Genomic DNA, 12,717 nt, shown 5'->3' with positions numbered 1-12,717 from the left:
TCACTCATTATCATGAGAACAGCATGGAGGAAACTGCCCCCATGATCCAATCACCTCCCACCAGGTCTCTCTCTAGACACATGGGGATTACAAACCAAGATTATGGAGATTACACTTCAAGATGAGATTTGAGTGGGGACACAGCCAAACCATATCATTCTGCCCCTGGCTCCTCCCAAATCTCATGTCCTCACATTTCAAAATACAATCATGCCTTTTCAACAGTCCCCCAGCGTGTTAACTCATTCCAGCATTAACCCAAAAGTCCAAGTCCAAAGTCTAATCTGAGACAAGGCAAGTCCCTTCCACCTAAGAGCCTATAAAATCAAAAGCAAGTTAGTGACTTCCAAGATACAAGGGGGTACAGGCATTGGATAAATGCTCTTATTCCAAATGGGAGAAATTGGCCAAAACAAAGGGGCTAAAGGCCCCATGCAAATCTGAAACCCAGCAGGGTAGTCTTTAAATTTTAAAGTTCCAAAATGATCTCCTTTGACTCCATGTCTCACATCCGGGTCACACTGATGCAAGAGGTGGGCTCCCATGGTCTTGGGCAGCACTACCCCTGTGGCTTTGCAGGTTACAGCCCTCTTCTCAGCTGCTTTCACAGGCTGGTGTTGAGTGTCTGCAGCTTTTCCAGGCATATGGTGCAAGCTGTCAATGGATCTACCATTCTGTGTTCTGGAGGAGAGTGGCTGTCTTCTCACAGCTCCACTAGGGAGCACCCCAGTGGGGACTCTTTATGGGGTCTCCAACCCCACATTTCCCTTCCACACTGCCCTACCAGAGGTTCTCTTTGAGGGCTCTGCTCCTGCAGCAAACTTCTGACTGGACATCCAGTCATTTCCATTATATCCTCTGAAGTCTAGGTAGAGGTTCCCAAACCTCAATTCTTGACTTCTGTGCACTCGCAGGCCCAACACCATGTGGAAGCCACCAAGGCTTGAGCTGAAGCCATGGCCCGAGCTGTACCTTGGCCCCTTTTAGCCATGACTGGAACTGAAATGGCTGGGATGCAGGGTGCCATGTCTCAAGGCTGCACAGAGTAGCAGGGCCCCTGGGCCTGGCCCATGAAACTAATTTTCCTCCTAGGCCTCCATGCCTGTGATGAAATGGGGCTGCTGGCAAGATATCTGACATGCCCTGGAGACATTTTCCCCATTGTCTCAGCTCCTCATTACTTATGCAGATTTCTGCTGCAGGCTCGAGTTTCTCCCCCAGAAAACGGGTTTTTCTTTTCTATCACATCATCAGGCTGCAAATTTTCCAAACTTTTATGCTCTGCTTCCCTTTTACACATAAGTTCCAATTTCAAACCATCTATTTGTGAATCCATAAAACTGAATGCTTTTAAGAGCACCCATGTCACATCTTGAACACTTTGCTGCTTAGAAATTTATTCCCCCAGATACCCTATCATCTCTTTCAAGTTCAAAGTTTCACAGATCTCTAGGGCAGGGGCAAAATGCCACCAGTCCCTTTGCTAAAGCATAGCAAGAGTGACCTTTGCTCCAGTTGCCAGTGAGTTTCTCATGTTTGTCTGAGACCACTTCAGCCAGGGCTTCATTGTCCATATGACTAACGGCATTTTGGCCAAAACCATTCAACAAGTCTCTAAGATGTTCCAAACTTTCCCACATCTTCTTAACTTCTTCTGAGCCCTCCAAACTATTCCAACCTCTGCCTATTACCCAGTTCCAAAGTCGCTTCCACGTTTCCAAGTATCTTTATAGCAGCGCCCCACTACCTCAGTGCCAGTTAACTGTGTTAGTCCATTTTCACACTACTATAAAGAAATACCCAAGACTGGGTAATTTACAAAGGAAAGAGGTGTATTGATTCACAGTTCCATGTGACTGGGGAGGCCTCAGGAAATTTACAATCATGGTGGAAGGTGAAGGTGAAGCAAGCCTGGACCTTCTCACGTGGTGAGAGGGGAGAGCAGAGTGAGATTGAAGAAGGAAGGGCCCCTTATAAAACCATCAGATATTGTGAGAACTCACTCACTATCACTAGAACAGCATGGAGGGAAACTGCCCCCCATGATCCAATCACCTCCCACCAGGTCTCTCCCTAGACACATGGGGATTATGAGGATTACAATTCATGATGAGATTTGGGTGGGGACACAGCCAAACCGTATCAGTAAAGTCTTAGGTTACAAAATCAGTGTGTACAAATCAGTAGCACTATTATATACCAACAGTGACCAAGCTGAGAATCAAATCAAGAACTCAACCCCTTTTACAATAGCTGTAAAATAATTAATAATAATAATAGTAATAGCAATAAATTACCTAGGAATATACTTAGCCAAGAAGGTAAAAGATCCCTACAGGGAGAACTACAAAACACTGTTGAAATAAATCATGCATGACACAAATGGAAATACATCCCATGCTCATGGATTGGAAGAATCAATATTATGAAAAAGACCTTACTGCCCAAAGCAGTCTACAGATTCAGTGCATTTCCTATCAAAATACCAACATCATTTTTCACAAAATTAGAAAAAAATCCTAAAAGTCACATAGGACCAAAAAAGAGCATATGTAAATACATGTGTGCATGTGTGTGTGTGTATATGTGTGTCTATGTGTGTGTATGTGATATTGAGACAAAGTTTTATCACTTAAAGGACTAAGATTTAGGTACTTCATTAATTTACTCACATGAACACCTAATTCCTTAATAATGTTAGATAATGTTTCTCTAATATCACAGACCTGTTTTTCACAAATTTTACGTGTTGATAATATAAAAATCTGTTAAAGGAAGAAAATTTTTCTTCTAAGTAGCTTCTTTTTCTGAGTTCAGTCTATTACTGCAATACAATATTTATAAACCTATTGGCAGTTTGCCCCAGTAAAAGTAGTACAAGATATTTACAGGAATATCTTAATTCAGAATTAAAGTAATGATAATTGTTTGCTTTATATAATATGTTAGTTCTTCTGATCTTAGAGTAACCCACTCCTTTGCGTCATATATTCTTATTCATATTTATCTATCTACCTTTACGTCATGTTATTTGCAGTATAGTAGGATAGTTTCTTGGTGTACGTACAGTCTCTAAGTATTTTTTGGAATATCTAGAGACATGAAACTCATGCATAAAAATCAATTATAAAATAGTACATGATTTAGAATCAAATACTAAATTGTGTTGTTTAAATTATGAGTGTTACATAGAAATTTAGAAATGGGAAAAATTAACATGGGCTGAAATAGAGATGATGTTGAAGAACACAGAAGTGGAATTGGATCCTACATAGACATAGTTGGGCATGTCTTTCTTGGGAAATGTGGTTGTGTGGTATACATTGGCCTTTCAATGTGGCCATTACCGATGTGTACAGTTCAAAGTTTGGAGTTTCCCTGTTTGTCTTATTCTGTATCCCCACAGTGATTTGAACAGCACTGAGTATGTAACAGATGCAAGATCACTACTTGGATTAAAAATCAATGAAGAAAGTGTATAATACTACATATGATATATAAATGTATCTTTTATGGCATAATATTAAAAGCTAGGTTCTTTCATGACATATGACTACAAAATAACAGGGCTGATTATTAATATACATACCAGAACTTCTTATGCACCCAAGTGAGTGGCATTCACCTTCAAAGTCATCATCATGGAAGCCTGCATACTCTTCTCCATAACACTGTCATTTCTCAAAATATTTTTGGAACTCCTTTTTTGAATTTCCTTCAGAGAGTCTATGACTCATTCTTTTCAGTATCCTCAGAGTCTTTTTCAGCTAAGAGTGAATTTGGTTTTTGGAAGCAGAAGTCACGATAGGGCCAGGGATGGCGAGTAAAAGGATCTGCTGAGAAATGCTACTTTGGATGACTGTAAGTAATGAGTATTTTTCCTAGCTTGACTCATAAAATAACCAAAGGCAGTTATCTTCTTAAAACAAAAAGTAAGTTGCAAGTTTTATCATTTTAAAACCAAGCCTGAGCTGGGTGCAGTGGCACATCCCAGCTACTGAGGAGGTCAAGGCAGGAGGATCTCTTGAGCCCAGAAGTTTGAGACCTTGTGTCAAAAAAAAAAAGAAGAAGAAGAAGAAGAAGAAGAAGAAGAGGAGGAGGAGGAGGAGGAGGAGGAGGAGGAGGAGGAGGAGGAGGAGGAGAAGAAGAAGAAGAGGAAGAAGAAGAAGAAGAAGAAGAAGAAGAAGAAGAAGAAGAAGAAGAAGAAGAAGAAGAAGAAGAAGAAGAAGAGAAGAAGAAGAAAAGAAAACCAAATCTGGATTACTCTTACATAACTGTCCTACTCCAGAATTGATCATGGCTTCCTGCTTTTGGGGCCCCACCAGGCCTATTCAGCCTTACTTCCCACCCACAGTCATCTTCTTTATTAAGCATTTAGTAAAATGGAGGATAGAATGGTTAATTTAACCTTTATTCAGTCTTGTCACATTCTTGGGTGGTCTCTGCAAGTGTTCATGATTATTGTAGCACTCAGTAGCTGGCAAAGATGTAAAAAGTTAGAGTGAATATACCTGGAACATATTCTGAAAATCTGTTTGTTGGCAGTGGTGGATTTGTCTTTGTACCTTTTTACAAATTCCATCAGCATATTTTTCTCATTTGCCCTTTATTAAAGGCAGAGGATCGGATTGCTTCATTGCAGATTACTTGAGGTTCTTGCAAGATATGACCTCTGAGTTCTTCAAGGAAGAAATTCCTGTTTTAATTGTTGAACTATACTTCAAAGATGATGTAAAGAATTTGCTGAAATATCTGTGTTAAAACTCATTAGACATTAAAGTCTAATTTCATTGTATTGATTGTGGATAATGTGGATAATTTCATTGTATTGATATCTTTGTTTCTGTATCTAGTTGAAAAATCTAAGTTTAGAAGAACTACAGATGCGGTTAAAAGCACTGGACCCTATGATGGAACGGGAGATAGAAGAACTTCGTCAGAGATACACTGCGAAAAGACAGCCCATTCTGGATGCAATGGATGCAAAGAAAAGAAGGCAGCAAAACTTTTGAGTCTAATTTCCTCTCTGTTTTTAACTATTCTGGAGACCAAGAAACCACTAGGAATTGAAGGAATATTTGGATATTTTTAATCCTAAGATTTTGCCCTACAATTAGGCAGAGGTCAAAAAGTGACAATGGTACATGCCCAGGTAAATTCCCAAAAGGCAGAATTGACAGTTGTATCTGCTGTGCATTCACTCTAAGATGAGGAGAACAAAAGAAATGTATTCTCTTGTTCTGTCAGCTGCATACCAGCAATAAAACTGTGTTATGAAATGGATTTTCAAGGTTTAGAGACCTTGAAAATCCAAAGCTATTGTTTCATTGTACAGCACTGAAGGGCTTTATGTTACAATATTCTTTATTCCTATCTAGTATACTAGGCTATTTATTGTATCCCCTTAGGTAAACTTATTTATTTATGCTATTTTGCTTTGTTTCATTTTTTAAGGACAAGATCAGGATAGCTTTGGTGAAGGTAGGGTCATATTAATATGATGATAATGTGCAACCAATTTATACTTTCTGCAGGGAGCTATGGGGTACATTCCTTGATTTCCAGGATAGTTTTTCAAATAGGAAAGCAATAATGGCAGTAGTTCTCAAATGGGCTAGGCCTTTTTTATATTGAAGCAATAATTCCATTTTTACCCTTTGAAATTTTGTTTTTTTGATTTTTGATGTTTGGTACAAATAGAACTATATATATTTAGGTAAAATAGATCTATCATGTTTAAAACCAAAGAAATCGATGGAACCCTTGCACAAAAAAGTGTGATAAATATTTTTAAATAAAAACTTAATACAAATGTAATTTGTTAATATTGTTTCATGTTTTATGTGTAGATCTAATAGCTGAACTGATTCAAACTGTAATAAGCTCATCAATTTCATTTCTATGAAAATGTGCTCTGTTGTCACAGGATGTTTCTGTTGATTTTATTCATTTCCTGGGAATTGGTAAACATCATGTGCCTGATGATAACCCAGTAGCAAAAACATTTGTACTGAGTGGTACAAGCCTTGGGGACTGAAAAAAAAAAAGATTAAAACCATTAAAAAGAAACTCATTTTTACGCTGAATGAACATTTATATGATTGCATTGGGACCAGTCATTTCCTAAGCTACATATGGCCATCTTGACTGTTTTTTCTTTTGTGTGTTTAATTATTATGTGTAAATCATAAAGACAAATAAATTTCACTGTGCCACCCAGCATATTTCGTTTCTGTATCTTTGTTAAAACTCATGACCTGGACTCTGCATTTTCCAAGCAAGGGACGTATATTAGTTAGGACAGGCTAGATTATGCAGTGCTGACAACCCTCACCCTTCAGCGGCTTCACATAATACAGGTTATTCCTCACTCTTGCTCCAGGCCCACCCCGGTTTGGCAGGGCGCCCTGCTCCTATCATCCACACCCAGGGACCCGCTGACAGGGCCTCAACCATCTGAGATATCTGTGGTCACCACAATAAGGAGAAGGGGAGCTGGAGAGTTTCATACTAGCTCCAGCCAGCAGTGATACATGTCTGGTTGGCCACAACCCAGTATTCAGAATTAGTCACATGGCCACTCCTAACTTCGAGGGAGTCAGGAAGAGTAGCATCACCACGTAGCTGGAGGGGAGAGAACAGGAAAAGCTGATGAGTTCACTGATGTCTGTCACAGAAGGTATATTGTCTCTGGAAAGCTTCCATTCCTTTTTAAAAATGGTATTTGTACCCTAGGTAATGCCTCAAAGTGTCATTTGTCTCTACCCTGTTGAGCCCTTACAAATAATAAATTGTATAATTAGATACAAATTATAAGATTATAAAAAGAATGATAAGTATGAAACATACAAAGATTATTAAAAAATGAAGAACTGAATTTACAATATATGCTTCAGCAAATCTATACTGGAGTCTGTTGGGGACAGTTGTGTGAATTGATCAACTGAAACACCCTGCCCTTTTTTCTTTTCCTAATGATTTTTCTTTTTACTAACCTGTTCGATATCTTGCCTGATTTGATGGAATCAAATGACTGATTTGCTGTCATCCAAGCAAAACCACCTACATGACATGGACAAGAAACCTATGAAGATGATTTCTCTTCAGTTTGCTAAATTAGAAAATGTATGCAAATTAATTCAGCGAGGCCTGTTAACCACTCTTAATTCAATCTCGAGAGTCCTCCTTTTAATATGTCAAGTGTTCCACTCACATTGCAATTTTCTGCAGTTAGACTTTATATCCTATTATATCTATGTCTATTTAAGTGTATGTACACAAATACATATATTTAAGAGAATTAAGAGGAATGGGCATTGTTTTATTTTAGAGCCCTAGGAAACTCCAAAACATTTTAGGATGACCTACTTTTAAATTTTTCCTATCTTCTTACTCTTTGCCCCTACCAGTCAAAGGAATTTAAGATATGTTTTGAAGAATCACAAGCCATGAAAGAAGTCTGCCTGGGTGCAGTGGCTCACACCTGTAATCCCAGCACTTTGGGAGGCCGAGGCAGGCAGATCACGAGATCAGGAGTTCGAGACCAGCCTGACTAATGTGGTGAAACCCCATCTCTACTAAAAATACAAAAATTAGCTGGGCGTGGTGGCACATGCCCGTAATCCCAGCTACTCAGGAGGCTGAGACAGGAGAATCACTTGAACCCAGGAGGCAGAAGGTTGCAGTGGGCCAAGATCACACCACTGCGCTCCAGCCTGGGCGACAGAGCGAGACTCTGTCTCGAAAAAAAAAAAAAAAAAAAAACAAGAAATCAAGTCTAGGCCAGGCTTGGTGGCTCATGCCTGTAATCCCAGCACTTTGGGAGGCTGAGGCCAGCAGATCACTTGAGGTCAAGAGTTCAAGACCAGCCTGACCAACATGGTGAAAGCCTGTCTCTACTAAAAATACAAAAATTAGCTGATCGTGGCAGGCACCTGTAATCCCAGCTACTTGGGAGGCTAAGGGAGGAGAATTGCTTGAACCTGGAAGGCGGAGGTTGCAGTGAGCTGAGATCACACCACTGCACCCCAGCCTGGGCAACAGAGTAAGGCTTTGTCTCAAAAAAAAAAAAAAAAATCTTCAAGTCTAGTTAAGCCTTGATTAATCATGACGCTTAGGAAAGACAGTTTTCTAGTTATTTTAATGAGTTTAAGAAGAAACCTATTTTAACCTGGTTGCTGGGAACTTTCCAAAAATAGGTAAGTGTACTTTTCTGCACACCCCATCCTTTAATAAATACAGTATCGTGAATGTAACTGAAGCTAGTGAATCAGGGTTTCATCTTGCTGAAAAGCTAGCATCATTGTATATATTGTCCTGTAGATGATAAAGTTTTTTCTTTGGTGTAATGAACTTAGATGACTCATTTCTACAGACTTACAATACACTTAGCTTATTTTAGCAGAAATAGTTTTATGTTCAAAGTATGAGCTAATTTGGCAAATACAAATTGGAGAAGAAAGTGTATTCAAATGGATTTCAAAATAATAACACCTGTTATTCGGGGCACTTACTATATGTCAGACACTTTGATGAACAACCTTAAATACATTACTTACAGCTGTTATATTTTTCCTCCGCTTATTTACTGAATCACCTCCCCAGTGTTCAAAATCATGCTCTACTCACTGAAGGATGTGCAGTTCTGTAACAAATTATATAATACATTAATAAGATGTTTTTTAACTTCGTCACAGGAAATCTTTTCAAATTACTGATTAGCATTCAATAGGATTGCTATTTTCATTTCCTATCCTGTATGTTGAAGATTAATGATTAAAATAAATCCTGAAAATGCTAATAACATTCTAAGTAGAATATCATTAAAGAAAAATAATTGGAGTTATATCGCGTTACTAAACCATTATTAGGCATAGGCATTTAATTAGATATTTCATCAAAATGCAATTTTGGAGTACCAGGGTTTTTTTTGTTTGTTTGTTTGTTTTTTGTTTTTTTTGGGCCTGAAAGACTAGGAATCTGGAATCTAATGAGAACTATTTTTCTTTGCCGTTTGGGCAACATGATGGGACCTGGACCCAAGGAAGTTTTACAGACCCTGGTTGGGCAGTCTGATGCCACTGAGTGGTGACTTCCAGGGAGTCAGTCAGTTTTGCCCTGTTCCATACAAACCACCTTCAACCTCAGCCAACTACCTTCTACTTCCTTTTGGGGTCCCAGAAGGACTCCAAGAGGGAAAGCAGAGAACCAGCTCAATTCTTCCACCAATCTTGGAAAAACAATTCCTACTTCATGCTGTTCTCACACTGGACCACATCATTAGCCAGACTCTTTGCCACCACTTTCTTCACTTGATAAAGCTACCTAAATAACAATTAGGATTTTTTAATTGCTTTTCTGCTCACAGAATTTTGCCAAGTTGAGAATGAACTCTGTCTCCTGGCATTCAAGACCTGCAACAGGCCTCAACTGATGTTTATGACCTTATCTCCATTATTGTTGTATTTGAGCCCTTTCCGCCAACAAACTGAACTGCTTCCAAACTCTCTATATCATTATTTTATTTATGGGTTGTAAAGTTCGTGACGGCAGAGACTTGGTGTTTATCCATCTTGTTTCCCCACAATGCATGCCAGTATATTAGATATAATTTGGTATTAAAGTTTCATTGAACGCCATGAGCTCAAACAAAAAAAAATTGTCATTAATCATACAGGCTGTCTTTCTCCTTGGCATCCACATAATCACCATAACGACAATAATAATCATGTTGTGAGCATCTACTAACCCATGCATTTTTGATACACCATCTCAAACCTCCACAAGAAGATGCATATTCCCTTTAGTGAAAAAGAAAGGGAGGACTGAAAAGAAAGAATTAGAGAGATTAAATGAGGTCACACAGCTAGTTAATGCCAGTAGTGGCCTTACACTCCCATCTGTCTCTAAAATCTTTGCATTTCCACTAGACCACATAGCCTAATAAACAGGAGGTCTGGCTTTAGAATGTTAGGGTTGCTGAGCCTGCTTGCTGATGGCTCTTCGGTTACAACTTAGGACTGTTGTTGGCTGACTTTACCTCTTTCACATTTCAGTGGAATCTATATTTTCTGAAATGGCATCCTTCCTACATGTAGAAAAAAGATGCAGCGTGCATGCATTCAAGCTTCCAAGATGAGTCGTACAAGAAGATTTTTTTTCTTTTATTATTTTAGGATATATGTGGCGTTCTTGTGCCTTGAAATCTATGTTTTGTTGTAAATGATAATGTATTATATTCTCTCCCTTATCAGTCTGTCTTTGATAATGATTGCTTTAGAGAAACATTAATCAGCATGGCAGAAGGAGCCTGGCATCAGAAATTAAATGATCTGGGTTCAAATCCCAGTTGTTCTTTTGCACTTTTGTTGTCTTAGGCAGAAATAACCATTTAATCAGTCTGTGTTTCAATATCTTCATCTGTAATACAGCAATTGGGAAGATCAAATGTTCTAGGACATGTACAATATTTAGCAAAGTTCTTGTCATATGACACGTAAATACTAAATTAAAAAACAAACTTTTAACTCTTTTTAGTTTAGTGCCATGTTTTTGCAAGAATGAAGAAGGGGGCTCTGTTCCTTGATAAGCAAGCTGATTGTTACTTCGAAAGTGAATTAGAGTCACCTAGAACCCAGTTAGGCCTTCTCATAAGGGCCTGACCTACTCTCTGGTGGTGATTTGCACTGAGGAGAATCTATCATGCTCAATTTTTTAAAGTATTCTCTATACACGGAGGAAAGAAAGTTGTATATCTTAGTCCATTTTGTGTTGCTATAATGGTTGAGATTGGGTAATTTATTGAATACCTGAGACTGGGTAATTTAAAGAAAAGAGTTTTATTGGATTTATGACTCTAGAGGCTGGGAACGTCAAGAACCGTGATGCTGGCATCTGGTTGGCTTCTGGTGAGAGCCTCATACTGTGTCACAGTGTGGTGGAGAAACAAAAGGGAAAGCGAGTGTGTTTGAAAAGGGGTAAATATGAGAGGACATCTTTCTTTAGAATAGCCCATTCACTCAGAGACCAATCCATTTCCGGAGAACTAACACAGTATCAAGAGAAAGGCATTAATCTATTTTAACATCCTAATCACCTCCTAAAGGCACCTCCTCCCACCACTGGTACATTGGCAATTAAATTTCAACATGAGTTTTGGCAGGAACAAACACATCCAAATCATAACATTATGTTATGCTAAACTTTCCCCCTCCTCTTTAAGATGATTATTGTAAGGATATTGTTAAGGCCAGCATAAGTTGCCCCGTTTGTGATGACCCATCAGGAAATATCAAATTTATGTCCTTAAAGTTTTGTTTCACTGAAGTTTCATAATTCTTGGTCCTTACAAATATGAACCATGTCATTGACTTGGCCTCAATTTGCTTTTGTCCCAGGAAGTTCAAAATTAAATTTATATTTTAATAGTTTGTAGGATTCTATGCTGTATATATCTACATTTCTCTGATCCTATATTTATAACAACTGAAAATATCTTTTTAAAGGAAATATCTGGAGGCATGGGTTCTTCCACTAAAAAACATCTGATCAACCATGTGTAATCTGTGTATCTTCTCACAGAGTTCTTGTGAGTGTCAAATATGGCAATATGTATCAAGGTGAGTTGTAGTTCAATTGCTGGAATCTTCTGTATGGGAATATTACCATCCAGGAGGAAAGGGAACTCTAGAATATAAGGTTCCCAGAGACTGAGATAACTTCTCTTCTTCTTCTTCTGGAAGGAGCCAAGATAGAGAACATCACAGTACCTTTGGCCCTCACACCTTCTGTCCTCACAACCTGTTTTCAAATCACATTGACACAAAAACTGATTCAAGCTTACCAGGCAAGCACCTTTCAGTCCCAGGTCAGCCAACACATCAGAAAGAATTTCTTATAAAAAAATCTACCTCTCTGTATTTTTCCATTTTTACTATTCTATTCATAAGTTACTTAATGTTTTCTATAGAAAGAGAAGGATATGAAGGAAAAAAAGATGAGAGCAAAGAAAAATAGTTTTTAGTATGATACAAATGACATTTTAACCAAAAATTACAAAGCTATGTCATACCCCACGTTTCCTCAACAGAAAAGTGAGTCTATGTCATTTTATGAGACAGCACTAAGAATAAGTTCAAAATTTTTCTGGTAGAAAATCCAGTGCCTGCCTATGTTTAAACCAAGCAACTAGTTGTCTTTTAAATTTTTATAGAATGTCCAAGGTGAACTGTAATTAGTTGAGTGGAAGCTAAATAAAACCTGATACTAAAGCACTGAGCTTTTAAATATTCCCTGATGTTCAGTGTATACCGACCATGTTAGATAGGGCACTCCTGCACCTGCGCATTTTTCAGCCTTTCCACTTATTCTATGACAGCTTTCTTTCCCATTTGGAAAGAAAATATTCTTGGCAAAACATTTGAATGAAAAGACATAATAGCACTTGCAATGGAAGTCTTTGATGTCAAGGAAAAACAAGGTACATGGAGGAATCTGAAATGTGGAATTGTTTCATTATTAATCAATCAGTGTGCAAATTCATGAATTCCTTCTCTGTTGTCCTTCTATAAAGTATATAGGAGTTTATTTTAAAAGCACACCAGCTGATGACCATAAATCAGTTTGCATGCTTAGCATGTCATCTTTGAAAATTATATGTGATATTACAGCCTGATAGTAATGAATGAATGAACTGGACCTTTAAAAGTTCCAGCAAAG

At 38.2% G+C, this 12,717-nt stretch overlaps 1 protein-coding gene across 9 annotated transcripts in view; it reads left to right on the top strand.

Annotated features, from left to right (window-relative positions):
- The window catches only part of STK3 (serine/threonine kinase 3), a 422,170-nt gene that overhangs the window by 355,815 nt on the left and 53,638 nt on the right, over positions 1-12,717 (top strand). For 4 of the 9 annotated variants that reach the window (XM_055348075.2, XM_031013813.3, XM_055348074.2 and 1 more), the window contains one exon: positions 4,854-6,222. The exons of the other annotated variants lie outside the window; for them this stretch is intronic. In XM_055348075.2, coding sequence (XP_055204050.1) covers positions 4,854-5,012 — 159 coding nt within the window. In that variant the 3' untranslated portion in view covers positions 5,013-6,222. Of the gene's footprint in view, positions 1-4,853; positions 6,223-12,717 lie in introns of those variants that run through there. 9 annotated transcript variants of the gene reach the window in all.

The sequence above is a fragment of the Gorilla gorilla genome, chromosome 7 (assembly GCF_029281585.2).
Source record: "Gorilla gorilla gorilla isolate KB3781 chromosome 7, NHGRI_mGorGor1-v2.1_pri, whole genome shotgun sequence".
NCBI classification, from domain to species: domain Eukaryota; kingdom Metazoa; phylum Chordata; class Mammalia; order Primates; family Hominidae; genus Gorilla; species Gorilla gorilla.
This window is presented reverse-complemented; position numbering and strand designations above follow the sequence as displayed.